The sequence below is a fragment of the Lygodium microphyllum genome, chromosome 4 (assembly GCF_053477565.2).
Source record: "Lygodium microphyllum isolate KBCC chromosome 4, Lygodium_microphyllum_v1.1.10, whole genome shotgun sequence".
Taxonomy (NCBI): domain Eukaryota; kingdom Viridiplantae; phylum Streptophyta; class Polypodiopsida; order Schizaeales; family Lygodiaceae; genus Lygodium; species Lygodium microphyllum.
This window is the reverse complement of record NC_141138.1, coordinates 9403855-9430146: the sequence shown is the minus strand read 5'-3', so window position 1 is coordinate 9430146 and position 26292 is coordinate 9403855. Positions and strand designations below refer to the sequence as shown.

The 26292-nt window shown below is 48.2% G+C and overlaps 1 protein-coding gene across 2 annotated transcripts in view; it reads left to right on the top strand.

Annotated features, from left to right (window-relative positions):
• The window catches only part of CSTF77 (Tetratricopeptide repeat (TPR)-like superfamily protein), a 196636-nt gene that overhangs the window by 142281 nt on the left and 28063 nt on the right, over positions 1–26292 (top strand). For both annotated transcript variants that reach the window (XM_087675672.1, XM_087675671.1), the window contains exons 12-17: positions 10204–10262; positions 10341–10409; positions 10517–10657; positions 10764–10828; positions 10942–11038; positions 11251–11310. In XM_087675672.1, coding sequence (XP_087531798.1) covers positions 10204–10262; positions 10341–10409; positions 10517–10657; positions 10764–10828; positions 10942–11038; positions 11251–11310 — 491 coding nt within the window. The remainder of the gene's footprint in view (positions 1–10203; positions 10263–10340; positions 10410–10516; positions 10658–10763; positions 10829–10941; positions 11039–11250; positions 11311–26292) is intronic.

The following is a 26292-nucleotide window of genomic DNA, read 5'->3' as shown; positions in this document are numbered from 1 at the left end:
TTCACTTGTATTGTGTTGAATTTTGATTTCATTATTCTTGCCCAATGCTAAGCCTTCAATGTCTTTATCGCAATGAAATCTATAAACATGAAAGTTTTAGTATTGGATTATGAAAATAAATATTCCAAAAGAAATTTATAATTTGACTGTTTTGAAAGCATTTCCATTTCCTACAATCAGTGTGCTGCAGGTTGACCGTTTCCATTGCATTTACATGTGACTATGGCAGCAAGATTGGCCTTGATCTTTAGCTTTTGCTTCAAATATAGCTATGATTTCCTTTTCCATGCAAAACACAAAGAACCCTTGAGAGATTGATGAAGATTGACGGAGAGGCCCATGGTATCCATGATCTCCAGGATGATCAGATGTAAGGCCTCTGTCTCACATGAGATCATCAAAGCTGAGTTAAGGGCTACATCGAGTGTAGTAGAGGCCCTCACCCAAATAGTGTCATTCATACACAGCCTATAGGATCTAGCCAGTATGCATGATTGACTCTTTCATCCTACCGACAACTTGCCAAAGAGAGAGATACCTCATGTTGGTATGCATAGATGTCCGGTTGGTTTGAGCTACATGGAGTTAGCATGGACAGACTCTCCCCTTTTTAGTATTTCCTTGATGCACACAGCACCATATCTTACTCTGAGCTATTCAGAGATCAGGGTTGCATTCCGTCCTTGGACGAAACCATCTCGTTCGATCTGTCCAGCCCAGTCGGATCCATCCGACCCAGACTGTTTCCGACCATCAGATTTTAGCTCCCTGCCAACAAACTACTGCCCGTCCCCTCACACACAACATCCTCCCCCCCCCCCCCCCCCCACCGCCCGCCCCCCCCCCCCCCCCCCCCCCCCGCCTCTGTCCGCCAGTTGCACCCCCTCCCCCAACGTTCCTGCCTGCCTTTCGTGCCTACACTCCCGCCGCCTGACACACCATCAGGCCTCCTCCCCTAGCCATCATAGCGTCTCCCCCCCTCCCCCCACTTGACTGCCTTCGCGCCCCCTCCTCCAGCCTGCCTGGCGTCGTGCCCTCCGCCTCAGGCTTGGTCTCCATTGCGTGGTGCCCCAACCTCTCCAAATGCGCTGCGCCTCCCCCCCCCTTGCACAGCTCCCCCGCCACGCTGTCCCAGACTTCCTCGCCTGGCATCCTCGCCCGGTAGGCCACCTGCGTGTCCCCGTAGGGAGCCAGCCATACGTGGAGTCCAACACCCCTCCACCGCCCAGAAAACAGCACCACCACCCCCCCCCCCCCCCCCCCACCCCTTTTTGTTGCTCCCTCCATCTGCAGCAACACTCCCCCCACCGGCATCACAATAGAGTGTTTGGTAGGTTCTCAACAGGGACGTGCAATGGAAACCTTTGGTCAGACGTCGGTGCATTCTGTGAGTGCCCCCAACTCAAACACCTTGCACATCAACCTCTCTGAGGAACACCTCTTAGCCGTTCCTGCCACGGAGCTGGAGCCAAAGGAAACAACAATCTTTGGTTAGGCAGTAGGACATTCCCCATCTAGGGTCTAGCTTCGAGACTGGCTTGATTGCACTTTGCACATCGGTACAATTAAGATTGTGGAGGTGGTTCTCATGGATCGAGGGATCTTCATGGTACGACTCACTTTAGTAGATGCCAGTTAGTGGAAGACTTTGGACGACTCTTCGGCATTGCCCTTCCAGCTTCTTTCATGGACGCAGTGACAGTTGCAGGTGTCCCAAAGGTACGAGTGATAGTGAAAGAGACAAAGAATATACCGTAGTTCCTAGAGATTGAGACAGGAGGACACTCCTTTAGGCAACAGGTTATCGTGACTGGACAGCCACGGCAGTGCTCGCGTTGCCATGACTTTGGGCATCAGGCAGCAGATTGCACGCGCTTCGGAGTCAAGGTGGCCTCGTCGATAGGCCCATAGGTGGATGTGGATGGCTTTACACGGGTCTAGAGACGACAAAGAGGGAGATGGCAAGGGGGGACCGTAGTCTGCCCCTCAGACACAGCCATGGCAGCAGGGGGTAGGAGGTCGAGAGTCCCCCTCCTCCCCGGCAGAATGCCATGCGGCCTCCCACTCCTTGCCCCACTTGGTAGGACCACAGGTCTACACACCCACCACCCTCGGAGGTGTCACATGCCACCTCACTTGGGGTTCCCCCTCCCAAGCACTTGCCTTGTGCATTTGACCATCCCTCGGTCCTCCCCCTCCCCACCATCACCCTTGCCGACCAGCCCCCCTGATCCCCATCCAATACAAGTGACGCACCTCCCACCCATTTGTCCACACACACACACACACACACACACACACACACCAGTTCGTGTGCCCACGCTACTCGGCACACCTTCCCAAGACAGGTAGAGCTACTACTATAAGAGTTTTTTTGCAGTGGGCCATGGTCCTATCTGAGAGTTGCGGAGTGCGGAGAGTTTCCACTACCCCTGGAAGTGGGAATCTTCGTGGTACGCAACTCAAGGAGTGGCAAGGTCCATCTACTAGCACCACTGGATGAACCAAACTACGCTTTCTTCCTTCAGACCTCTCATACGGGAGATTGGACGATGCCTGAGATAGAGGAGGTGAAGAGCCAGGTGGCAGATCACATCTCCTAGTGGATGGAAGGACTGACACTTTTCTCTCCGCAGTGGCCAGGTTGCATAATAGATATCAACTGGTGGGTTGGGGCCAAGGTCTCACATGTGAGCATTATCTTTTGAGCCCCCCGTAGTGGAGAGCTTCGATGGATGGGCCTTGGTGGTACCACCAAGGCGTATTCGCATGTCTCATAGATCCTCTTCTTCATCAATAGCCTCCACACCGAACAAATGCTTGTTCAGTCAGTCACAGGTTTCCCTATGAGCTTACATCTCGCATCCTGGAATGTGAATAGCCTCCACTATAGTGGAGTACGCGGTTCAAGGAAGTTGATCATTCGGTAGGATGTTTAGCAGCTTGTCCTTGCCGGAAGGATCGACATCTTACTGTTACAGGAGCACAAGCTCACTCCTGCCTAGGCCCACTGGGTAGGGAAGGTACACCCGGGCAAGTCACACACTTATTGGGAGCACTCCATCGGTGCCCACAGTAGGAGTGGAGGGGTATGCACCTCGATTGGCTTGAGCCTCATTGCCTGTGTACGGGACCATGGGACGATTGTGGTAGGGAGGGTTCTATGGATCAGATTGGATATTGGGGACTCGTGCCTTGGAGTCCTCAATGTCTATGCCCCCAATGAGGTCAGGGCACGCAGCAGGTTCTGGGCGGAGATTGCAGTAGGACTCCCAGAGGTGGACTCCTAGATTGTTGGAGGAGACTTCAACAACCTGGAGGCCTTAGAGGACGAGCAGGGTAGAGGCAGAAACTACCAGGGCATGGCTGGGGAGGAGTAGGAGGCATGGGAGGTCTTCCTACTGCAAGTAGGAGCTCGCAACACTTGGAGAGACCCAACTTTCCATAGGAGGGAAAGGTTGTTGGATTTCTCGTGGGGATATAGGCGGCTAGGTGAAGTCTTGCTCGAGCGGTTGGACAGGTTCTATGTGGGAGGGTGGGGATGCTCTTGTAGAGGGCAGTTGGATGGCACCACTCTGTCCGTCGGTCCTTCTGATACTCGATCCCCCATTGTCCTCCCTAGGTACACGATCCTGTTGGATCCCTGACTCAATCTACAGGAGAGAGGAGGTGAAGAGAGAGGTTGAGCAGATTTGGGCTAGGGAGTGGTGTAGGAGGGACTGGATCGCAGAGGAGATTGTAGAGGTCCTAGTGGAGTCAAGCAGTATTTGCTAGGAGGCAGCCCTACAGGCGAGGCAACAGTGCTGAGAGGAGGAGAGAGCACTCCGGCGGGACCTAGCAGCCACGCAGAGATTATTACGGGAGACACTAGGGGATCCCATCGTCCACTAGGGTAGCTCCCTCCTAGCCCCTTGCACAGAGAAGGAATTAGAGGAGGCTTTCCACACACAAGACAAGCAAAAATGCTTGGGAGAGGATGGCCTCTCTAAGACCTTCTTCACCACCTTCCGGGAGGTAGTGAAGGACCCCTTACTACTTGCTTTCCAGGAGATTTTCAATTCATGTTAGATGCCAAGGAGTTTATTGGCAGGTCTTATCAGTCTCCTCCCCAAAGGGGGAGACCGGTTGAAGCTATCCTAGTGGAGACTGATCACCTTGTTGCCAGTTGCCTATAAGGCACTTGCAAAGATGATTGGTAGGCGACTCCACCCTGTGCTTCCAGACATCATTCTTGACACATAGACAAACTTTGTCCAGGATAGAAACATTCTAGACAATGTCTTTACCTTCTTTAAGGTGATAGAGTGAGCCCATCACAGTGGTCAGGGATTGGTTGTACTACTCTTGGATTTTGAGAAAGCCTATGATAGGGTGGATTGGGAATTCTTGGAGGGCACCATGGAGAGGTTGGGCTTCCCCCAAGCATGGATCCATGGGGTCTCCGCACTCTATAGATTGGCTACTAGTAGGGTTTTTATAGGTGGCAGGAGAGGGGAGAAGTTTTGGCTGGAGAGATCGGTATGGCAAGGTTGTCTACTGGCTATGTATCTGTTCCTACTCTTTGTAGAGGCGGTCTCACTTCCTTAGATACATATGAGTGGGTTACGCGGCCTCTGACTTCCAGTGAGAGAGGAGACGGAGTTGTAAGACTCAGAGTATGCAGATGATACAATACTTTACATAGAGGACGATGAGCTGATGCTAGAGAGAGTGAGACTAGCTCTTGAGGAATTCTGTACTGCAGCAGGAGCGAAAATCAATTGGCGGAAGTTGGTAGGTTTCCTTACAGACCCGGACTCTAGTACAGAGTGGGTCGTCCACTTGGGATTTAGATGGGTGTGTAGAGGGCAGACCGTTCGTTACCTAGGGTTTCATGTGGGACTCGACATCACCCCCGGCCAATAGTTTCTCCTAGTTCTCTCGACTCTATTCGGAGGAAGCTGACCTATTGGAGTATTGCTCGCCTCTCCCTAGTTGGCCGAGATCTTGTGGTCAACCAGGTCCTGGCGACGGCTTGGTACATCGCCTCATATTGGTGCTTCTCCTCATCTTGTGTTGCTTAGCTTCGCCGCCTAGTGTGGAATTTCCTCTGGACCGGGTTGGATAGTTCCAGGGACTCTCCAGCCAAGGTGGACCATCATCCAATATCGGTCAAAGGGAGGGCTTGGGATCATTGACCTAGAGTATCAGAGTATAGCCCTTTTGGGCAAGCTTGTAGTCTGCGGTCTCACACCAGGAGGGCAGACCTGGAAGGTCCTACTATAGGAGGGTCTCCAGGAGTGCAGGCCTGGTGGGGATTGGAGACCATCCTTGAGATGGATCTTCACGACGGCCCAGATCATGCCCCCAAATCTCCCTTCCTACGTAGCTTACTTCGTGTGTGGTAGGGCCTCCGTAAGGCCTTAATTTAGAGCCCCCCAGGTTGCTAGGAGGAGATAGACCACCAACCGGTGATTTGGAACCCCCAGGTCAGAGATCAGGAGGGGGTACAGATCAGTGAGCGCTCCCACATCTAGTGGGCTGGTTGGGAGGCCGGCCCGGCTCGCACCATCAGGACCTGGCGAGAGGTGTACGGCTTGGTGGATGTGGAGGTGTTGCAGCGGGCATCCGGTTGCCAGAGAGGTGTCGAGTTGAGGAGAAGGGAGATTGATGCAGCAATACCTCAAGAGTGGCTTGGCCCCTGGGTACGAGAGTTGGTAGAGCTCGGAGAGGTATGGGTCGCTAAGTTTTCATCGATAGGTATCCCCCTACAGGTGGCAGGTAAAGTGGGCGGCGCCTCGCATGGAACTTTCTTCATTGTTCAGGAGGCGGGGCTGTTGGCCGTTGACAGAGGGAAGCATGATGAGGGTATAGCTGTCCTTCTGTGGAGGAGGATTTGGGTGGTGGGCCGTCAGGGAAAGACATGGCGATTGGACCCCCTATGTTTTTTGGGAGGAGCTCCGGGAGTGGCGCCTCTGGATTTGGAAGGGCAGAGCACTTGATGAGCTAGAGTGGGATCGAGGAGAGTGGCTATGGCCAGCCACTGCGGTCGCCAAGAAGCCACCGAGGTTCGTGGAGTACACAGCCACGATTAGCAGACGTGTTGATGGAGGAGGATATAAAGTGGGTGCCGTCGTGTAGCAGGTATTGGCCAGAGCACAGCATCATGGATGCTTTTTGACGGACTTTTTGGCGCCGCCTATGGGACAATTGGAGATCGAGGAGGGTATCGTATTTCGTATGGCTGGTGGCACATGGAGGCCTGGCGGTAGGGAGTTGGTTAGCCTAAATGTAGAAGGATGGAGGATGTAAACACTGCACACAGTAGCTTCTGGAAACTCCAAAGCGCTGCCTTTGGTCGTGTGAGGCGGGGCAATGAGTGTGGAGAGGAGCATGCTGCATCCTCCGCCGCATAGCACCTAGCCTTGGATGTATCTCATGGGGAGCTTTCTGCTGGCAAGCAGCTAGCCAGGGTTGTCACCTTCCATATGAGGCTGGGATGCAGGACATGATCTTCCTTATTGAGGTTGGGTCGTACGCAATAGTCGGCTTGGAGGCTCTACCCATCTGCCAGGTATTGGAGTCCACAGCAGACCGCTCTGAGGTAGGGGAGATCATAGGGAGTCTCACTGGATGCCATATTTGGAAGGCGCGGTATCAAGAGGTTTTTGGAGGACAGAGACTTTCTGTACAAGCGGCTTTGGTAGAGCTTTGGACCTCCATCATCCACTCCCTTTGCGGCTAGTGGGACTAGGTGTAGGATGAGTCTCAAGCTTGTCAGGAGCTTCATCTTCACTTCATGCGCACTTGGGGCTGTTAGGACTTGTTTTTCGTGATGCAGGCAGGCAGCCCCAAATGGCGATACACCCTCCCCTCCATGGCTTCTTGCCCCCATCCCCCCTGGATTGCCCTGAGAGGCCTGTATATTTGATATATCTGTTACTCTGCATCAGCTCCAACTAGTCTGTTGAGCAGGAGCACTTCTTTGTATTCAAGGTTTTTTTGAAGTAATATAATTAGCCACACTTTATTTGCAAAAAAAAGATTGTTTCTGACCAGGAGTACTGTGCATAGATTCCAGAGACAACTTTTGACCCTTTTTTTTGACCATTTTTTGCACATTTTTTTGGGCTCTTTTCGAAAAATTTGACCCTTTTGTGAATGCATCAAGCTCTTTCTTGGCTGGAACTTCCAAGCCTTGTCTACTCAAGCCTCAAGCCGCCACCTCTTAGTCAAGAGTCAAGTTCACGAGTCATCTCCACATCTTCCTCTTCCTCTCTACCAAGTTACCGCCTTCTCTTCCTCTTCCTCTCTTCACACCTCTTCCTCTTCCTTCCAACTTCCAAGTTCCATCTTGTTATTCCTCTTTCTCTTCCTCTCTTTTATCTTAATAGTCAAGACTTACTGCATACCACCTTCTCTTATCACATCCTCTTCCATCTCTCTTACCACATCCTCTATCTACACCTTGACCTCTCTTACCACCTCCACCTCCACCTCCACCTCTCTTGATGAGTGATGAGTCTTGACTCTTATCTATAGTCTAAACTTTATTACCATGCCTAAAGCCCTTCATGAAGCCTTTTCTCTTTATACCTCACACCTTAAGAAAGCCACAAATTGCACCAATGCTTTTCATTGGACTTGCAAGTATTGCGGCCAGGTCCAAGCAAGTAGTGTGACACGGCTTTTTATCCACTTGTCCAAGATAGATGAAAGTGGTCCATGCTTGAAGATCCCTCAAGCGGTGGCCAATGAGATCATTAAGAAATTTTTTCCCATTTGAAAGGCATTGGGCAAGGCTGTTGATGAGACAAATGTGCCATCACATGATATCTATGATACCTTGTTGCCTCTTTTTAGTGATGTGTAGTCACATGTAGTACCAAATGAGACTGTTTTTCAGCCTATGGATGTTTCTCATGATAACACAAATCAGCCTATCTCTGATGCAGATGTGAATGATGCACTACATGATGAGAGAGTAGAGATTGAGTTGTCCAAGTCTATGCCAAAGTGGCTGGTGGAAACATTGTGTGACAGTAAGTTGAATGCACCATTGGCTAATCGTACTCGTTCAAGCTCTCATAGTGCCTTGTATGTATCAAATTGTTCTGCATTTGGTGTTTCTAGTCTATGTGATAAGGATGAGCCTATGCCTTTCGAAGAAGCTCAAAGTTTAGAAAATGGGATGGCTACTATGCAATTTCAGTATGATGCTATTGTCAAAAATGGTACTTGGTTCTTATGTGATTTGCCCCCCGGCAAGGAGATCATTGACACCAAGTGGGTTTAGAAGTTAAACTGCAAACCAGATGGTAGTATTGAATTGCTACAAAGCTAGACTTCTGGCAAAGGGTTATGCTCAGTAGAAGGGCATTGATTTTGATGAGACCTTTGCTCTCACATGCCGTATGACAACCATTTGCAGCATGCGTGCATTAGTAGCTCGTAGTGGTTGGTATGTACATCAATTGTATATCAAAACTGTATTTTTGAATGGTGATTTACATGAGGAAGTGTATGTTTTTCAGCCTTGTGATTTGTGTAGAAGGGACAAGAAAACAAAGAGTGTAGATTGAAAAAGGCTTCCTAGTTTATGTCAATGATATGCTACTCACTTGCCCTAATGAAACACATATTGCTGATTTCAAAGATAAGTTGAATTCAGCTTTTGACATGTCAGATTTGAGCCTATTGCATCATTATTTGGGCATTCAATTCAAGCAGTGTTATGGAGGTATTGCTTTGTGTCAAACAAAGTATGTTGAGATATCATTGTAGAGATTTGGTATTGAAGACTGTAAGCCTATTGCTACTCCTATGGAGGTAGGTTTGAAGACGAGCCTTCATGATGCTCGAGATTGCTTTGATGTCTTGCTCTATTAGGAGGTTGTTGGATGCTTGATTAATGTATGCATTAGGAGGCATTACACTTAGTTTGCAATCTCAGAGAGAGTAGGTTTATGCATAGCCTAGGTACTAAGCATTGACAGCCTGTGAATCGGATCTTTCAGTTCTTGAATGGCATATCTAGTTGGAAGCAAGGTGGTGTTTCAGGCAGCCTAATGTTGATGAAGAATTTTAGAACTATATAGTGACTTGACACCTTTATTGACTTGGCACCATCTGTGACTTAAGCATTATTAGTGACTGAAGTATGATGGTCCATTAGTGACTTGGCACTTGGGTGGCATTAGCCATCTTTGTAGAGATGTGTAGAGCAAGCATTGGGCACCTATGTCACATGTGATTACCCTCATGCTAAGATATCCTGCACTCACTGTGTGCACCATGATGAGGGCATGATGGCCTGACTGGTAGACATGCTGTTATCTATGATCATGTAGTCTCAAACTGTTTGAACATGTGGGTTTTTCTTTTGCAGATCTAGAGCTGCCTTCAACATTGCTCCTAGTGGCCACTAGAGTAGGAGTGATATCATTCCATATGGCTATAATTTTGTAAGCCACTGAAAGCTAGGAGCAAAACTTGCTAGCTTCTTGCATTTTGCTCTTCAATTTTGTCATTCAATAATGACTCTTGATGATTGTGCAAGTAATAACAAGAGAGTGTGATGGGGAAGGAAAGGATGATGATTGCCCAAGGAATATCAAGAGAGTGTGATGGGAGATGAAAGGAGAAGATGGGACCCTTTTTTTTGGCCCGGGGTTTTTGGGGGGGGGGGGGGGGGTGGTAAAACTGTATTGAGGAGTTTCTGTGCTCTCCACAATATCCTTTACCCTGAGAGGGGTTTTTGGTCTCTAGCAGAAGGATAATCTTCAAAGGGAAAACAGAGCAAATTCTTTTTGTTGATTCTTTGCCGGGATTATATACACCTCTTGTACACACTAGATTTGATGTCACTAAAAGCTATTGCATGCTGGATTTGATGAAGGTGCTTGCATTTCCTGTCAAGCTCACCTTATTCCTATGACAAGACAAAAATGATACACAAAGTTTGCAGCAAATGTTCCTGACTCCTGCCATATGTTACAATGTTGTGAAAAATCAGAAACAGCCCTCTGTGGAGGGTAAATAGCAAGTTTATCCATGTGAAGGGAGTAACCACAGCCCTAGACATAATCTTTTCAGAAATTCATATCAACTATACTATAGTTCCCAAACACATATTAGTTTCAAATTTGCTGCTGCGTGAAGTGAAATGTGGCCAGTACAAAGAGCTAATCAAAATCAGTGTTTTGGTTACTGTGGACATTGCAGATAAAGCATTATTGCATTATGCCTATGCGGAATTTGAAGAAGCGCGTGGTGGCATTCAGGTAAAGCATCCTTGCATAGTAATCATTTTGATGCATAAAGGCATTGTTCTTGGTAAATCAAACTTGTGTTCTTCACAGGAGGCCAAAAAGGTTTATGAAACATTGGTGAGGAATGCTGCCACGTCTACAGCATTGGCGTACATCCAGGTTGTGCGCTGGGAGTCCAGAGACTTTATTGGAATCTGTAATGTTTGTTGTGTAAAAGCTTGGAGTCTTTAGATTCCAGGCATTCCTCACTAATGTGTATTGGGCAGTTCATACGTTTTGTTCGAAGGACTGAGGGGATAGATGCTGCTTTGAAAGTACTGGTAGAGGCTCGTAAATCACCAAATTGTACATACCATGTGTATGTTGCGTCAGCAATGATGGCTTGGTGCCTTGAAAAGGATTCTAAGGTGAACGGTTAATACATGTTAGTGTGTTGATACGATTGTATTAGAGCTACCCTTTTAATCTGTTTATGGAGCAGTTTCCGATCCTGTGATTGGCGTTGTGTTGTAGCTTGCCCGTGATATTTTTGAGATGGGCTTGAAAAAGTACAGGCATGAACCAGCTTATGTCTTAGAGTAAGTCTTCCATATGTTTCCTTAGTACTTCTCTCTCCCTCTCAGTTGCATGCATGTACTTGCACTTTCGTGTATACTCCCTTAAAAGTTTCCTCCCAACCTGGTGTTCTCAGATATGCGGATTTTCTTTGTCGCCTAAATGATGAACAAAATGTTCGGGCGCTTTTTGAACGAGCGTTGACTGCACTACCTCCTGATGAGTCCATTGAGGTAACATGGATGTGGTGTAAGACTGAACATCATCATAACTGTAATTTGGTAACTACAAGAAAGTTACAAGTTCAAGGCACAAGTTCTAAATGATCCTACATAGTTTCATTAGATAATGAAGATTGAAATAGGAAAATGGACTCCTTAGGATGGTCTTTCTTGAAGGAGAATGCCTTGAGTCTATCAAGTGTTCTGTCTTTTCTTTTTGTCAGGTGTGGAATCGTTTTATATGGGTTGAGCAAACCTATGGAGACCTTGCGAGTATGTTGAAGGTTAGTGCCTTTTCGTTTATTCGTTACTTAGATTGCAAACAACCAATCTTTGCACCCATCTCTTTGGGAGTATAGCTCAGTAGAAAATATGTGGTTTTTCTCTCTATTTGCCTTATTACAAGTAATCTTTTTTATTGAGAAACTGTTTCATTGGGCATTGTAGAAAATAGAATGTTGGTTGTAACTCTGGTTGGATACAATTTGTTTGTTTAGGAGAGGGAGGGGCAGAAGGTGGGAGGGAGAGCAAGAGAGAGGGAGGGAGGGAGGGACTGAGAATGAGGGGGAGAGAGGGGGTGAAAGAAAGGAAGATGTATTGTCACGAGGATGTGAAATTTTGTTTGTTTTACTCAACATTTGGATTAATTTTTAGTCAAACGTTTAAGTATATGCTGCACATGTGAAGTGCAATTGAGATTATTTCATATTCATGAACCAAGGACTCAAGGAAATTAGTGGATGTCAAAGGCAAAGGTTGTCTTAAGTAGTGTTAGGTGGTACTTGGTGTTAGAAATTGGCCTAAGACATTTTACTAGCCATAAGTGGTAGTTGGTGACACTAGGGATTTGGTGTTTAATGATACTTCATGCCAATGTGGGGTCTAAAGAAGACTCAAGAATACTTGGGAGATGAATTGCTCTAACCAATTTCATTGTTTGTTGGTCAGACTGATTTTTTGGGCACTAAAATAATTATTAAATTGATTTTTAGAAATTTAAAGCTGATAATGAATTTAATAATACATATAATATTGGAAAATGGGATTAGAAGGCTGCCGCTTGGCAAAACTTGCACATGCATGTGGAAAAGACATTTTAGAGGTTGGGAGAGAGAGGGAGAGGATCATTCCAGCCTTGTGCAAGTTGAGAGAGACAAAGAGAAGGTTGCCATAGTCGCTACAATAGTTGATAGGCCATTTCAAGCTAGCAAGAGGCCCTCCTAGAGCTAGTAACATACTGTGAAGAGTCTATATCAGTAGGTGATAGTAGTTTGAGGGGTGTTTTAGCCAAACAAACATTATATTTAGGGTTTTTCATCAATGGAGACGGCTTTAATGGCTGTCTAGACATGGTAGTAGCTGATTTCTTCCATTGTTTGCTGATGGAAGTTTGGATTTTCTCTCTATTGAGCATTCTCTCTTGTTCTCTAGCCATTTCCTAGCCTTGTTTTGAATATCTAAGCATTCTAATGCGTAGAGGTTGAGAAATCGTATTTTTCTCTATTGTAAACACTAATTTACAAGAATTTAGGGTTTGACAATAAAGTCAGGGACTAGTCAATATTCAAATTTGGGGCAAATTTCATTTCGCAAGGAGTTAGTAAAGACCAATTAGTTGAGCAAGTCAAGGGGCAAATCAATTTGTAGGCTTGTTGGTCATTATTGACAACAAGGGCCTTTTGGATTGCGAAGGGGATTGAAAGAAGTCCTTTGTATTCGAATTAAATTGCAATCAATGATAAAAGAAATACTGAAAGCTGCATACAATAGACCAAATTGGCAAAGGAGACAAATCATGATAAAAAAATCCAGTTGTAGTGCATCTCATGCTTAGTTCTATCTTGTGTGCAATCTATAATCAAGATGAGTAACAAACAACCTACTAGTGGCTCATCTAGTACATCTCATGCTTAGTTCTATTTTGTGTGCAATCTACCATCAAGATGAGTAACAGACAACCTACTAGTGGCTCATCAAGTGGGTATGCCGGGATGTAATATGTCATTTATTGGGTTGGGAGTAACAAGGGCTCTTATATCTACTCTGCCATCTTGTAGATGCTCCCATCTCTCTTCTACTTGTCTCCATTTTGTGGCTTAAGCTCCATATGTGGAAGCCCCTGTTGATATGTTTGTAGCTTTAGAACAAAATGACCAAGGCATCTTTGGTTAGGATCGTCTATCACTCAACTAAGTTGGCCAAAATGCTCTCTAAACAAGTAGTGGTATCTTCCCTTGATCTTGTAGTACACTGGGCATCTATAGATGTAGTGCTTCTCTAAATCTACCTCTTCATGGCAAATGTTATCCTCTTCGGCCACCCGTGCTATACTGCCTACCTGAGTCTCAAGGGTGTGTGCTAATACTTTGATTTGGCTAAGAAAACCCTCATAGCCCAAGATATATGAACAACCTTGTGCCGTGGTTATCTGGCAAAACACGTCATCTATGAGTTTCATAAAATAATGTTTATAGTGCTACACATTGGTGGAGTGGGGGCCAACGAAGTGTCTCAAGTATCCATTTATTAGATCTTGTCTCAACATTTCTCACCGCACTCTTCAGAGAGTCTATAAGTATGGGGAGGTCTGATCATATTGGAAGGGCATTGTAGAGGCGCGCTCAAGCTCAACTGCCAAGACCCACGGACCACTTATTGTTCAAGTGTTTCAAGCGAGCACTAATGGCTACCTCTCACATAACCGAGGCGCTATCCCTCTCTATGAGTGTAGTGAGCTTACCTTGATGCGCAATTGAGTTGCTTCCTCCCTCAAGCACTCCGATAGCTCCACGATTCGTGATGCAAGCTCAAGCATCCTCAAGGCTCTTTCTCCAAGGTCCATCCTCCATAGCCACGTGCGAGACGAGAGAAGAGAAAAGAAGAAGAAGAAGGGAGGAGATGGTGAAGAGCTTCATCTCCAAGATCCCTCACTCTCACACACTCACTCCCTTACTCACTCACACTCCCTCAAGTACTCAGAAGCAAACAAGAGAAGAGAAGAAGAGAAGAAGAAGAGTCCACTTTGCCACACGCCAAGGAATGAGCTCTCATTCACTTTTTAAACTTTATATACAAAACCCTAAATCCCTTTTGGGCGGTCATCCCCTTAATCCCTCTTTTCTAAATGGCCGGTCGTAGCCTAGTCCCTTTTTTCCATTGTCCTTCTATCTTCCTAGCTTCTTTCCTATCATCCATCTACCTTTACAATTTACACGGATGAGAGCTTGGCGCTCTTTAAATAAATCATGGTACGCCTTGCGCTCTTTTACAAAAGTATTGACTTGCACTTTTTCTTGTGTGTCTCTCTCCTTGATTTAGGACTTTTTGACACTTCTTGTGTTTCTCGATTTTTTCTTGACATGCCTTCGTTTTCCATTCCACTTTTGCCTTGGCCTCGTCTTTTGCTTTAGATTTTCTGGATATTTTACTTTTCCACCTTGTTCGTCTGAGGGTTTTTTTTATTTTTTTTGCAAGCAAAATGTGGTTGATTATATTACTCGAAAAAACTAATTACAATGGGATGCTCATGCTGAACAGACTAGCTGGAGCTGATGCAAAGTCACAACTACATCATGTATTCAAGCCTCTCAAGGCCGTTTGGGGGGGGATGGGGGGATGGGGACAAGAAGCCATGGGGGAGGAGGGGTGTATCGCCAACTGTGGTTGCTTGCCTGCATCACAAAGAACATGTCTTGGCCGCCCCAAGTGCGCATGAAATGACAACGGAGCTCTTGATGAGCCTTGGACTCACCCTGCACTTGGTCCCATCGACCGCGGAGGGAGTGGATGATGGAGGTCTAGAGCTCCTCTAAGGTCGCCTGTACTGAAAGTCTCTCTCCGCCGAAAGTCATCTGACACCGCGCCTTTCAGATATGCCATCCGGTTAGACTCCCTATGATCTTTCATATATCCGAGCGGTCTGCTGTCTGTTTTAATACCTGGCAGATGGATAGAGTCTCCAAACCGACCACTGTGCACGACCCTGCCCTGATAATGAATATTGTGTCCTGCATCTCGGCCTCATACAAAAGGTGACGGCCCTGGCTGATTGCCTGCCACCAGAAAGCTCCCCATGAGATACATCCAAGGCTGGGTGCTATACAACGAAGGATGCGGCATGCTCCTCTTCACACGAGCTGTGCCTCCTCACATGACCAAAGACAATGCTTTGGTGTTTCTAGAAGCTGCTGTGTGCAGCACTTATAACCTCCCTCCTTATGCATTTGGGCAAGCCAACTTCCCACCACCAAGCCTTCATGTGCCACCAACCATAAGAAATACGACACCCTTGGTCTCTAGCTATTTCATAGGCGGCGCTAGAAGGTTTGTCGGAAAGGCTTCGTGATGCTGTGCTCCGCTCAGTGCCTGCTACGTGACCACACCCAATCCATTTTCTCCTGCATCAATACGTGTCTGCCAATCCTAGCAGTGTACTCCAAGAACTTGGATGGCTTCTTGGCGACCGCTGTGGCCGGCCATAGCCACTCTCCTGGGTCCCACTCCAGCTCATGAAGTGGTCTGCTCTCCCAGATCCAAAAGGTGCCACTCCCTGAGCTCCTTTCATAAAACATAGGGGCCAGTCGCCATGCTTTCCCTGAAGGCCCACCACTCGAATCCTCTTCCACGACAGGGCAGCTATCCCCTCATCTTGTTGCCCTCTGTCAAGGGCGAGATGCCTCCCCTCCTGAACGGCGAAAAAAGTCCCGTGCGGGGCGCTGCCCACTCTACTTGCCACCTGTACGGGGATGCCTGCTGATGAAAACCTAGCTGCCCATACCTCCTCCGGCTCTATCGGCTCTCGTATTGGGGGAGCAAGCTACTCCAGAGGTATTGTTGCATCTATCTTCCTTCTCTACTCTACTCCTCTTTGGTAGTCGGATACTCGTTGCAGCATCTCCTCGTTCGCCATCTTGTACACATCCTGCCACGTTCTGATGGCATGAGCCGGGCTGGCCTTCGAACTAGCCCAATGGATGTGGGGGCGCTCGCCGATCTGTGGCCCAACTTCATCTTTGGCCTCGGGGTTCCAAATCACCGACTGACGGTCTATCTCCTCCTGGCATCCTGGGGGGCTTTGGATTAGGGCCTTATGGAGGCCTTGCCACACGTGGAGTAAGCTGCGTAGGAAAGGTGATCTGGGCGGGGGGGTAAATCTGGGCTGACGTGAAGATCCATCTCAGGGACGGCCTCCACTCTCCGCCAAGCCTCGGTCTATTATCATGGATGCCCTCTTGCAATAAGATCTTTTAGGTCTGCCCGCCTGGTGTGAGGCCGCGGACAACTAGCTTGCCCAAGAGAGCCATACTCTGATACTTTGGGTCTATGATCCCAAGCCCTCCCTCTGACCGATGTCGTATGATGGTCGCCCACGCCACCTTGGCCATGGAATTCCTGGAATCTTTTGACCCTGACCAAAGGAAGTTCCGCACTAGGCAGCGAAGCTACACTATGCATGATGAGGAGAAGCACCAACACGAGGCGATGTACCAAGTCGTTGCTAGGAGGACTTGGTTAACCACCACTGCCCGGCCGACCAGTGAGAGGCGGGCCATGCTCCAATAGGTCAGTTTCCTCCGAATAGAATCAAGGACAGAAAGAAATTGTTGGTTAGGGGTGATATTGAGTCCCACTTGGAACCCTAGGTACCAGACGGTCTCTGTCCTCTGCTTACCCATCCAAATCCCAAGTGGATGCTCCACTCCGTGCTAGAGTCCGAGTCTATGTGTGACGGGCAGCAGGGGCAGATAAGATGGTGGCTGTATGGGAGGGGGAAGACTGCTGGTGCGAGGAGGATGTAAGCGTGTGTGGCTCATCACCTCCTGTGGGAGAAGGGGGGGTGGGTTTGGGGGGGACCTTTTGTATTGGGTGCGGATCAGGGGGGGGTGCTCGGTAGGGGAGGTGGTGGGGGCGAGGAGGATCGAGGGATGGTGGAATGGATGGAGGTGCATGGTGGATGTGCGGAGGGGCTGTGGGCGAGGGTTAGTTTGGGGGGGGGGGGTCATGGGTTGTGGGGGGGGTGGATATGGGGGCTGTGGGATCTCAGGTGAGGTAGTTTGTGGCACAGGTGGTGGATATGGGGGGCTATGGTGTCGAGTGGGGCGGGCAAGGGGTGTTGTGGAGTGCTCTGGCGAGGGGGATATCGCTCGCCCACTTGCTCCCTGCTTGTCGAGGTTGGGTCTGAGAAGCTGGCTGCGCCCCCCTGCCGTCTCCCTCTTTGTCGTCTTTGGACCCATGTGAAGTCGTCAACGTCCACTTGCGGGCTTAGCGGCGGAGCCGCCTTGGCTCTGAAACGCATACATACTGCTGCATGATGCCCAAAGTCGTGGCAGCGCAGGCACTACCTTGGCTGCTTCGCCGTCACAATGACCTGTTGCCTAAAGGAGTGCTCGTGCACTTGAATCTCTAGGAACTATGGGATATTCTTGACCTCTTTTACTGTCACCCGTACTTTTGGGGCTCCAGTTACTGTCGCTGCATCCGCGAAAGATGCGGGAAGGACAGTGCCGAAGAGCCGTTCAAAGTCTTCCACCAATTTTCAATACTCTATCGCCAGGACGGGGAAGAGAAGGGTGACCGGGTGCCGAAGAAACCTGTTGTGGAGTACAAATGCCTCCACAGTAAAGCCACTGTACCAAGGGACCATGTACATGACCCCCTTCATGGAAGCATATGGTGAACTAGTAAGTAACTCGCGAGCTGAGTCTGCTGAATTGAGCTTAACCATGAAGATCTCTTGGCCCATTAGGACCACCTCCACGATTTGCGCTGTGCCGATGCGCAACGTGGAATGAAGCCAGTCCGGAAGCTAGGCCTTGGCTGGGGAATGTCCTACTACCTGACCATAAATTGTTGTTTCCTTTAGCTCCAACTCCATAGCTCACACGACTAAGAGCTGCTCCTTAGAGAGGACAACATGCAAGGTGTTTGAGTGGGGGGCACTCGTTGAGTGCGCCGACGTCTGATCGGAAGTTTCCATTGTGCGACCCTTCTGAGAAAACTACCAATCATGTCTCGGTGTTACTCGAGGGGGAAAGTTGCTACAGGAGAGGAAGCAACTGGAGGGTGGGGGGAACAGTGGCAATGGTGGACAAAGGCAATCCCCCCCCGGGGGGGGGGCGTCTTGGCCTGAGGGTGGCTAGGCGGGGACATGAGGGCCCCAGGGGGGGGGGGGGGGGGTTGCGGGGGACAGCAGGGCAGGCAGAGACAGTAGGGTGGCCTAGCCGGGGGGGGGAGCAGGGTTGCCTGGCGGGGGGGACAACACAGCGGGCGGGTATGGCAAGGGGCAGGCGGTAGGGGGGCGAGCGAGGTATAGGCAGTGCCAGACGGCCGAGTCTATTGGGAGGGGCGAACTGTCGGGGAGGGGGGGATAGATGGCTAGGCGGGGTACCAAGCAATTGCGAGCCGTAGGGGGGCTAGCTGATGTGGCAGCGCGAATGACCTGGGCGGGTGCGATGAGATGTGACTCGGGGGGGGGGGGGAGCTCGTGACGTGACGGGAGAGTTTTTTTTGTTTTCGTCTGAGGGTTAACATTACCCCCCTCCTAGTTGAGTGCCAGTCCCATGGCACTTGCTGGATGGTGAGTCGGACGGTGTTGGGATAGCTAGGTGGCTTTTTGAGTTTGTATACAAGCCGTGTTGGGAGGTGTATTGGAGGGATTTATGGAACTAGAAGGCCCTTGCGTTGGGAATGAGCCTGAGTGTTGGAGGGATTTATGGACCCATTGGAGGGATTTATGGAATTGAAAGGCCCTTGGGTTGGATATGATCCTTGGTGTTGGAGGGATTTATGGACCTGAAAGGCCCTTGCGTTGGTGATCCCTGGTATTGGAGGGATTTATGGACCTTTGGAGGGATTTATGGAACTGAAAGGCCCTTGCGTCAGATGTGATCCTTGGTATTGAAGGGATTTATGGACCTTTTGGAGGGATTTTTGGAATTGAAAGGCCCTTGAGTTTGGAATGAGCCCTGGTCTTGGAGGGATTTATGGACGTGAAAGGCCCTTATATGAACCTTGGTGGAAAGTGTGCTGGAGGGATTTATGCCCTTGGAATTGAAAATGAAGTTAGACAAATCTTTGCATAGAGAGAAGCTGATGGGCGGATCCGTCTTTGAAATTGGATATTGTGTTGGATGGATCTGTCGCCTGGCCTTTTGCGGTTTCCTTCTCTTGCATTATTCTAAATGAGCTTCTTCATTAACTTTTTGACTAGGGTTGTTGCGTTCACCCCTTGATTTGGCGTGCGTGCATGGTAGCATGCCGCATAGGATGGGGAGTGCATTGCATGGATGATGGGGTCTATGGGCTCAGTGGTCAGGGCCTCTGTTTGTACCTGGAAAGAAAACTGAGGTGTTCTACTTGGGGGTGTGTCGGCCTTAGCTTGGAGTGCGTGGTGCTAGTGCTTGTAGGACTGGGAGATGGTTCCAACCTTGGGCAAGCCCTCAGTGCGTCCCACACTTGAGAACATAGTTTGTGCATAAGGGAGGTGCGTTGCAGGGGGCTTAGGGTGACAGGTCTAACCATAGGCAATGAGTGTTACCTCCCTAGGTGTGTCCTACCCTTGATGTGCCCTAAGCGTGGAGTGAGGAATCAAAGTGAGGCTAGGGGTTTAGGGATGGAGTCGGCCGGACCGGGGCCACCAGATGCACCTAACTTGAGAATCCCTAGGTGTAGTGATTATGATTGATGTGCACCTTGCGGTTTCTCTTTTTTTTTTGTTAATATAAATTAAACCCAAGTTACATAGTCGTGACAGAAGTTAGTCTTCGTCATCAGAGTGAGGTGGAGAAGGGGGCTTAATAGATTTGTTAAGAAATTGGCGGCTTTGGAGATACCCCTTGAGGTTTAGGCGGACCTGAAGGGTGATGGCGGAGAGAAATAGATGATTGCAGTGGGTGATGCGGCTAGCGTTCATGTCCTCTAGAAGAGCTAAGCAAAATGAGGGCAATAGAGTAGCTCGCATCATTAGTTGAGCCATTGCGCAACTATCTATGGCGTTAGGATCAAAATGGAGTACTAGGAGACTGGGCTCCTGCGGGGTGGAGTCTTGCCTAAGGAGTATCCTAAGCAATCTAAGGTAATTACAAGTAGTAATAAAGACCGGGTCAAGGCATGAAGAGAATTCGTTAGTGAATTGGATTAGGGTATCATACAGGTTCTCTGACGTGAAGACGAGGGCATCTTCTTACGTAGTACAATGAGGGTTATAGACTACAGGGAAGTTGTAGCGGCCATGGACAGTGGAGTCAAAATCCACTCCCACCCTTGGAGGGTAAGGCATAAAGGTTGGGTCATTTCGCTTGAAGGGTGGAGTGTTGCAAAAGGTCATCCAAGTGTCTAGGTTGGAGTCACAGACCCTCATTCTCCATTTAGAATGACATTCGTAGCCGGCCACAGACCGTGGCACTTCAAAAACCTTATTCTGCCAAAACTCGATATCTTCAGTGGCCCATAAGGTGGGATTTTTCTCTCTCTCATCCAGCCATTTCTATCTGAGCCTGTTTCCGATGTTAATTACCTGCTCCATCACCTTGATGGGCAAGATCCTATGCAAGGTGGTGAGGAACTGGAAGTTAAAATTGAAGGGGCTCCTAGATGTTTCTTGCCTCTTCCAGATTACAAGGTCGGCGTGGAATCTTGCTGGGGCATTGTCCTCACATGGTGGGATAGGTGCCTGGGGTGCCCTCACTCCCTTGGCGTTCCATTTCCTCCTTGTTCTCTCCACCATTTGTTTTATTTTTTCCCTCAGTGCCGCCTTTCTTTCTGCGGAGGTGTTTGCGTGTTGCTGCTCTTCAGGCCGCAGGGAAGGAGGCGATGGGACAAGCTCTTCTTCGTGTGGTCCCATTTCAAAGTTCACATCCACCTCTCTTTTCTGGCTTGGCTCTTGCTGCTCTCCTTCGATGAACCTGAGTGCATCCACTTCTTGCGAGGTTAGGCCTGCTAATAGGAGATTTTTTCTTGACGCGCCTCTATGGACTCTCTCTCTTTTGTTTGGGTGACGTCCAATAGGGTATCCAAGAAGGCGATTTGCTGGGTTTGGAAGTTTACTTGGGCGGCCCCTCCTCTGCTTTCAGCAAGTTTTTTTTTTTTTCTACTTGAGCGAAACGGCGTGCCAAGGATTTAACTCTTTTTTTGCTCTGATTAGCCCATTTTTTTGTTCTCCTATTCATACATTCGAGGGTTTCCCTTGTCTCCGAGCTAGCACTATCAGTCTGTGTTCTTGGTCTTCCATTTCTGTCTTTAGCTTTTGCTGCTTTTCTTGTGCTGCGGTAGCCTCTTGGGTTAGTTTTTCCACCTCTCTTTTATCCTTGTGAGCTCTTTTCTCGCTAAGCTCCTCCAGCTCTTCTGTGGCTTTATTGATTTTTTTCATTTATGCTTGTAGATATTCGTAGCGTGCCATAATGTCTTCATTGTGCCGCCGTAGGTGTTGTGTGGCCTCAGTTTCTTCGTTCAAGTTCACCTACCATTCCACTTCTGTCTCTTTCTTAGCTTGTAGCTGCTGTTTCAGCTCATTGACTTCCCTTTGGGCCATGGCCATTTGGCGTGTTCTCTCCAATTGGGATGCAGCCAATGCCTCTTTTTTAGCTTCGAGCTCTGCTACCACGATTCTCTTCTTCTCCTTGACTCTCTCTAATTGAGAGAGGAGCTCCTTGACATACTCGTTGTAGTCTTCAAGTGACCTCTCTGTTGCGGAGACCGAGGTTGTGGAGCCTTCCACCTTTTGCCTCTTAGGGTCTCGCCTCGACTCCGCGTCTGCCGCAACCGGCCTTTTGGTTCCTACCAGGTGGGTCCTTCTTTTGCTGCTTGGCCCATTTCTTTATTCACAAAGTATTGGACCCAGGCCATTAGGTTATTGACATCCACCTGGGTCGTAGTATTGGACCCAGGCCATTAGGTTGTTGGCATGCACCTGGGTCATAGAATTGGGAGTGGAGATGGTGGCGGTGGTGGGGGGTGTCAGGAGAGTGGGAATGGGGGTGATTGGGGCCTTGGCCTTGCCTTCTTGCACTACAAGTGGCACGAATTCTGGCACCTGGGCGCTTGAGCTCAGCCCTTCATCTCTGATTGGCTTGCGGGTTCCGGCTCATTACGCGTGGATTATTGCTCAATGGACTTGCGCGTGGCAATGGCCATGTCTTCCTCCTCATTTTTTCTCAATTCCTCCTCCTCCTCTTCCCGCGTTCTCCTTTCCTCTTCGGCCTTTTTTGACTCTTTGCGGGCCTTTTGCAAGTCTGCCTTTTCTTGTTTCCTCCTCTCCTCTTCCTGCTATTCTTGTGCAATTTTTTTCTTTGTCTTCTTAGCCTTTCCTTGGCTAGTTTGCTCTTGTTATTCCATGTCTTCTGCTTCCTCACTAAGTGTCCTTTTGCTGGACTGCGCCTCCTGGTCCTGGTGAGGTGGCGACTTGCTTGGTGTTTCATCCACCCCTTCTTCTCCTTCTTCTTGCCCTTGTTCCAAGGCTTCCTTGATGATCGCGGTGAGAACCCCACCGAATCCAATGGTTGCAGCCTTTGAAGACGAGGCTTTTCTTTTAGCTTTGGTGGCGGGAGATTCTCCTTTGGCAGTTTGTCCTCCCGTTGCCAAGGCTTTTGCTGAGGTCTCAATGGTCTTCCTCACAAAACCGTTAAGGTTCACCTCATCCAATGACTTTGTTGCAATGCTCTCTAGCAGGAGGATGTTGATGGGGCTCATGATGGTGTTGTATCTTTGACTAGAAAACAAGGCGTGCACCATTTCATCTTGGAGTTGGATTTTGGGGTCAAGGATATCCGCCAAGCTCATGCCGTCGTTGGTGTGGACTTTTACCTTGTCCATTCCTAGCAAGACATATACATCTCTTTTTGGCTTCCTCTCCACTTTGTTTGCCAAGCCCAATGCCTTTTCCACCAACTCCGGGGTCAATTCAATTTGCACTTGACAAGTTTCCTCTCCCTCATGCATAGTTATGGTGCTGCGGTTCCTATGGAAAGTCCTCAGGAACTTTGCACAGTGGAAGTAGTCCACCCCCTGGCTTACTATTTCCACATACTTCTGCAGATTGCATTGCTCAATGATCTGCCTCACGGCCGGCTCTTCAATGACCACATCTTTTAGGTTAAACTTGAATTGGTTGAAGGCTCCTGTTTCCACCTAAAGTCCATATTTCACTTGTTCTTCCTCTGAAAAAGGCAAATTGTCAGCCTTTTCTTGGCTTGCCATGATGGGTGCCTATCATGAAGCCATATTCACCATTATTGTTTTTCAAAATAATTATAAGCAACAAGAAACGACCACATACTTGTTGAACTGAAATGCTTGAGTGCAAAAGTAGTTTTTTTTCTCCCAGTAGTTTATTGATTTCAAATTTTATTGACCTTCTCTCAATCACAAGTTGTTGCATTTTACCCTTGCAATGTATGCTTTTCCTTTATTGTTTTCCTTATGTGTTTGGTTTGAGTCACCTTACCCCCACCTTATGGTTTCACCATTAACATTCCTAAGACATTTTCTTGTTGGAAGATAAAGAGGAGTTGATCATGCTTTTATGGAAAGAACAACATGCTTTAAGCATCAAAATGGAATTTTCCTTCGAGCAGTTCTATTCATTTCGAGAATTTTATGACACTTTTTCTTGATTTCACCTTACTTCACCTTACTAGTTATTTCACCTTGCCCCCTCCCCCCTTGGGATAGAGAAGAATCCTTTCTAGGATTAGACATGGGAGAGACAAGACATTTGAGCACAGTATGGTGCTATCTACTCTGGCATAAGCCAATCATAGAAATCAGGGTTGTATTCCAAGTGGACATGACGATCGAGATTACGAGGGCTAATGCAGACTTGGATAATGTAAATTAGAACATCGGTTAGAAAATCACGCGAGTTGATGTGGCTAGCCACATGCAGCTTCTCTTCCGTAAGGATGCGACCAATGTAAGGATAGGCCAAGACCTGGTCATCTAAGTGTTTGTTTCGGGTGATAGCCAAGACCCTGAAAGAGGCTGGTGCTACGTAAGTCGGGTCATACTCGGTTCTTTTGATGGCATGGCACTGCTCAGCATTAGTCATTATTTGACAACCCTATTTCTCCCATTGGAGACGTAGGTTACACCATTTGTGTAAGAACGATGAGTTAGAGTCAGCGAGGCGAGTGAGTTCCTCAAGCTCAACGGATGACGCAGACCTTTGGGGCTTGCGGTATGATGTTATTAGTCGTCTGATGAATGTGTACTCTTTTGAGATTTCGCCATTCTCGATCAACTCCTTTGAAACATTGGGGGATGTTGCTGTCATGAACTCGTATTCTTCCCAACTGTAAGATACGGAACGAACCTCAGTGGCAAGGGGTTCATCAAGCAAGACGAAGTCAAGTCTTTCGTAGCTCCTAGCGAATGTGGTAAAGGTGCTATCCAAGAGCTTGATGCAGGTTGCCAAGTCATTTTCCGTATTCTTAGCAAGGCCCTTGGCAATTGTTAGAAACGAACGTGGCTCGTAGGAAGCCCTATGATCTGCTAGAGGTTGTGGTGGAATTGGGATGGACAGTGATGGTTCTAGTGGCAACAAACTTGACAGTGGTGTGTTTAAGGGTAGCTGCGTAGTTTGATCCGTGTGTCCAGTGTTGCTTTGGGGTACTGAGGGTGGCTCTAGTGACATAGATGGTGGGTTGCTCTCTTCTTGCACAGCCACTGGGGTACCAAGCTCTCCAGACTTAGATGATTCCGGGGTATCACGCAGTTGTTTGGGTTGATAGATTGGTTGGGGTGTTTTGACCGCAACCATCACGGATTCTGTAATCTTTTCCATTCGGGTCTTTCTGGTTGTTCACTGCCTTAGTAGGAGTGTGGCTTCCTGGAGATGGGGTGGCCAGTGATGGTCGTGGTTGGACCATGCTTCTAGAATCTCTCTTCTTGGGCATCCATATTCAGGTGTTGCCTTCGTAGTATCCTTGGGCTCGCAACAGATCATTGGGAATCCATTGCGGCTTGATTGTGCACCTACATCGATAGCATCGGGTCGGTCTCTTAGGTTTCTAATGATAGTTGTTGGCCTTGCGGGGTTGTGTTTGCTAGCTACGAGTAAATCGTTTTTTGTGCTTTGGCACCCATTTAAGCGTGGGCTCTGTGGCTTTGGGGATGGTCTTAGTTGGCGGTGGTTTTGTAGTCTGGGTGGATTGTGATAACTCATGACCCCTCTCCCTAGGCTTGATCCTAGGTGGCTCTATTGGTGGCATGGCAGGCTTGGTGGAGCCTTATTGCACTTACTGAAAGCAATCATGATTCGAACGTTGCCAATGGCAAGGTGAATATGCTGCAGATTGTAATTCACGTTGCATTGTGCTTGCTTCTTGAAAGTGCGTCCTAACAACGATTCTTGACCTGCATCCTTTGTATTTGGCAATACATTGAATATGACTGATAGGCTCTCCGACTCGATAGAGACTGCGATCTTGCATTTTACCAAAAGTGTGTAGGGTTGCCCTCCATAAGGGGCGATCTTAGCATTAGTGGGCTGCAACTGTGGTTTGCCAATTTGGGTCTAATGGTCATGGGCTAAGACATTAAAATCAGCTTCTTCATCGATCAATGCATTGATGGTGCATGTGTGCTTAGCAGTGACCGTCATGCCTAGGTAAGCTGGCGCTATTGCTTCCTCATCCTCACTCTCCATCTCATTGATAGTGGCTACTCGTACGTAGACAAGGGGTACTAGCATTCGGGGCTCATGCAATGGGTGTGTGGGAGGGATATACCTCTTTATGCGGTTGCCATTGAAGTTATGGATAATGTTGGAAAAACCATTTGGGAAGGATGCCACTTGGCAAACTTGCCCATACAGGCTGGTAAAAGGTTGAAGAAGAGGAAAAATGAGATCATTCTTGCAATAGCAAATGTGGGAGAGCTGTGAGCAGCAATGGCTAGCCTATTTTCAGCCATTGCAGCCAGCCACGAGTGAGTTTTGAGGAGACGATTGCAGATTCAGACCCTCCACAATTGGGTGATTGCATCTAGCTTTCTCTCTCATCTCCCAACCATTTCACAGTCTTGCTCTGATGATCTCAGCATGTGGACCCTTGGAGGCTGGGAAATTGCAAATTTATCTATTGTAAACCCTAATTTACAGCAGAAAGTAGGGTTTAGCAGCAGCCTCGGGAAGTGTGCCAGAAATTGGAAGCTCCAAGACGACTTGGATTTGTCGAGGCTGAATGTGAATTCCAGCTAAATTCAGGTGGAGGACTAGCCAACCATTGAATTTGGGGCATTTCTATCATCTATAAAGTGGGTGAAGGCCAATT